This window comes from Carlito syrichta, unplaced genomic scaffold, assembly GCF_000164805.1.
Source record: "Carlito syrichta isolate Samal-C Ts95f unplaced genomic scaffold, Tarsius_syrichta-2.0.1 Scaffold287770, whole genome shotgun sequence".
NCBI lineage: Eukaryota > Metazoa > Chordata > Mammalia > Primates > Tarsiidae > Carlito > Carlito syrichta.
Window position 1 is genome coordinate 252,243 of NW_007231866.1, and position 3,571 is coordinate 255,813.

A 3,571-nucleotide genomic window follows, 5' to 3' on the forward strand; every position below is an offset into this window, starting at 1 on the left:
GGAATTGACAGTAGTTGATATCTGTCTGGGGTGCGGGGGGGCACACCTCATCCACAAGGGTACCTGCACAATGAATATTTGTAACCTCACCATGAATTGTACCCCACAATTTTAAAATAAAAATTAAAAGAAGGGAAAAAAAAGAAAGAAAACATCTTTATTTTTAGCCAACTGAAACTGTTTCCAGTTTGGGTCGAATACAAAATCGACAGACCCCCCAAACCATGGGGAGACGCAGGCGCCAAGACAGCCGGGGACAGAGCCCTGGCGATGGCACGGCCCTGGAGGGGCCCAGGGGGAGGGAGGTGGCAGGTCTCAGTCTTGCAGGGGAAACACCTGGTAGCAGCAGTCAGGCTCTCCCACCGAGGGCAGGAAGGGGCCCAGGAAGTGGGGTGGGGGGAAAGCCACCCGGAGGCCAAGAGCTGGGGACCCTGCCCACCTAGCCTGCACCCTTGGGAACTTGCTCCTTCGTGCCTTCTGCCCCGTGGCTCTTGGTGCCACCCGGTGGGGCAAGAGAAGGGAGAGGCTTCCTGCAGGTCGTCCTGGATGTGCAGACCCCCCCTGCACAAGCTGTCCAGGAAAAAAGGTCCGCAAGGCGCTTCCTGTGGGCGGGGCCTCCAGAAAAAGGCCCAGGGGCACCCTGACCAGGGGAGGCTTCGGCCAGCTCCCTTGGTTGGGGTTCTCAGCCAGAGCAGTCCCCACTCCAGGGACCCCTGGCTCCGGACTCCAGGAGGCTGCGTATGGAGGACTGATACTATCCCTCCTTGCTCTAGGCCCCATCTGGGGTCCCCTCCGCTTCTCTTTATCAGAGGCATCCTTTGGAGCCTCTCTGGACTCGAGGTCGACAATGTCACTAGAATTTTGGGAGGGCGGGATTGGAGTCTCACTCTGTCGCCCAGGCTGGACCTGCTGGGCTCTGGCGATCCGTCTGCTTCAGCCTTCCAAGGAGCTGGAACTACAGGCATGCGTCATCACGCCCGGCAAATTTTTTTATTTTGATTTTGTCTCACCATGTTGCCCAGGCTGGTCTTGAACCGTGGACTCAGGCAATCCTCTCGCCTCCGGCCCCGCAAAGTGCTGGGATGACAGGTGTGAGCCACCACGCCCAGCTGACAATGTCACTAGAACTTTAAAGACCGCGTCTGGGCAGGGTGACCTGGTTTTATTTTTAATGCTGCGTGTTAGCAACTCTACAGGGAAAAGGGGTGTGGCGAACATTACCCTCACTGTAGACGTCCTGGGCCTTTGTCATCGAGGCTCACGTCCCTTTTGCCCGCTGTCCTTGGTGCGCACACACCGCCAGCAAGACCCAGTGTGTCGTGGATCCACGGTGTCTGTGTCCGACCCATCTTCAGTGTGGCTGTGACCTCCCTCCAGGGCACCTGTCTAAGGTTTGCAGAGCTGCTGACCTCTGCACAGGCACTTGGTCCAAAGTGCGGTTGCTGCTGTCTCCCGAGCTTCCTTTCCTCTCCAAGCTTCCTCTGGGAAAGTGGGATCTCCAAACCAACTAGTATGAAGAGTCTTTTTTTTTTTTCTTTTGAGTCGGAGTCTCACTCTGTCACCCAGGCTGGAGTGCAGGCGCACGCTCACGGCCACCACAGCCTCAACCTGCTGGGCTCTGGCAATCCTTCTGCCTCAGTCTTCCAAGGAGCTGGAGCTACAGGCGCGCACCACCACGCCCGGCTAATTTTTTGATTTATTGTAGAGACGAGGTCTCACCAATTGCCCAGGCTGGTCTCGAAACCCTGAACTCAGGCAACCCTCTCATCTTGGCCTCCCAAAGTGCTGGGATGACAGGCTCGAGCCACTGCACCTGGCCTTTATTTTCAGAGATGAGGTCTCACCGTGTTGCCCAGGCTGGTCTCAAACTCCTGGGCTCAAGCAATCCTCTTGCCCCGGCCCCCCAGAGTGCTGGGATGACAGGCGTGAGCCATCGTGCCTGGCCATGAAGAGTCTTCAAGGGTTCATCACAGTTGTATCCTGCTCTCACATGGGGCAGTGTCACCTGTTTGCCTACAGCTCTTCAAGTCTGGAGAGTGTGTGTGTAGAGAGAGAGCGTACCTGTGTGTGTTTAGCAGGTGTGTGGTTAATCCTCCCATTGCAGATGAGAAAACTGAGGAACGTGACGAGGTCCCTTTCCCCGGAGTCATCAGAATGGTAGCCAGGGGTCTAGAGGTCACACCTCCTGGCCCCTAGCAGCGTCTGCCAGGCAGACCGCTGTGCTTCTGACATGTCTCCTAGACGTGCGGACAGCAGCCTCTTCTTACTTCTCTTGCCCCTTGTTCATGGAAAAAACCAGAAGCTCAGCCCAGCCCCTCGTGCCTGGCTCCTGTGCTGTGCAGGCCAGGTCCTCAGCTTTGCCGGGGCATCCCCGAGCCCCCTAGACCCAGGCCCTGAAGAGGTCCTCGGGCGTCAGGACAACCGTGGCACAGATGTCCACCTCCTCTCGTCTGCAGCTGATCAGCTTCTGGGGCGAGTTGGTTAGCGTCTGGAAAAAAAATGTGTATTCGTATTCTTAGTTGCCAGTCGTGGGAGAAGTCGCAGTCACAAAGATAGTGTGAAAATCTCGGTTATTTCATTCATTAATTCTCAAGCAGTTAAAAAAACACAATCCCAGCCCCTAGATCGGGGGCTTCCAGCAGGTGCAGAGACCACTTCCCTGTTCACAGCCTGGCAGTTCCCTTAGGGTCCTGCTTGGTCATGGTGCTCCGCTCTGGGACCCCGGCCTGCGAACGCACAGAACCTTCTGCCACCGGAGAGCTAGGAGAAAACGATGTGGTCTGAGATGCCCTGCGAATGGCGCCTGGCACAGTGCCCGGTCCAGAGAGGGTGCCCTGAAACGGCAGTCCCCTCCTTCCTCATACTTCACGCTCCTGTATGACCTCCCAGTGGCCCGATCCATAATAATTACTGGCTGTAGGCCAGGCACGGTGGCTCACGCCTACAATCCCAGCACTTTGGGAAGCCGAGGTGAGAGGATGACCTGAACCCACGGGTTCGAGACCAGCCTGGGCAACTTGGCGAGACCTCGTCTCTACAATGAAACAAAATATTAGCCAGGCGTGGTGGTGTGTGTCTGGAGTTCCAGTCACTTGGAAGGCTGAGGCGGAAGCATCGCCAGAGCCCAGCAGGTTGAGGCTACGGTGGCCGTGAGAGTGCCCCTGCCCTCCAGCCTGGGTGACAGAGTGAGACTCCGACTCAAAAAAAAATTACTGGCTGTAAACGTGAAGCTACCAGCTTTTCAGAGGGCTCTCTCTCTCGTCACTCACCTGTCTGCCTCCACCAAGTCCTCCAGATTGTTCTGCAGTCACCACCCCACGCCCCAGCCCTTCCCCTCCATACTCTCAAGGGACACAAGGCACACCAGTCCCCTCCACCTCTGTCCCCCAAGAGACATCAGCTTCTTTGAGTCACCCTTGGTCCTCATTTATAAGGAGGCAGCTGCAGGGGCTTGCTTTTATTATGCTCAAGGAACACAGAAGACAATATTTTCATGATGAGCAAACAAAGAGTATTTCCTGAGCCCGCGGGTTCGAGACCCACCTGGGCAGCGAGACCTCATCTCTATAAT

The 3,571-nt window shown here is 56.2% G+C and overlaps 1 protein-coding gene across 1 annotated transcript in view; it reads right to left on the reverse strand.

The window, feature by feature from the left end:
• Positions 1 to 2,380: 2,380 nt before the first annotated feature.
• IL20RB (interleukin 20 receptor subunit beta) overlaps positions 2,381 to 3,571 on the reverse strand; it is a 33,518-nt gene continuing 32,327 nt past the window's right edge. Inside the window, exon 10 of the mRNA XM_008053002.2 lies at positions 2,381 to 2,488. Within this exon, the coding sequence (XP_008051193.2) occupies positions 2,381 to 2,488 (108 nt within the window). The remainder of the gene's footprint in view (positions 2,489 to 3,571) is intronic.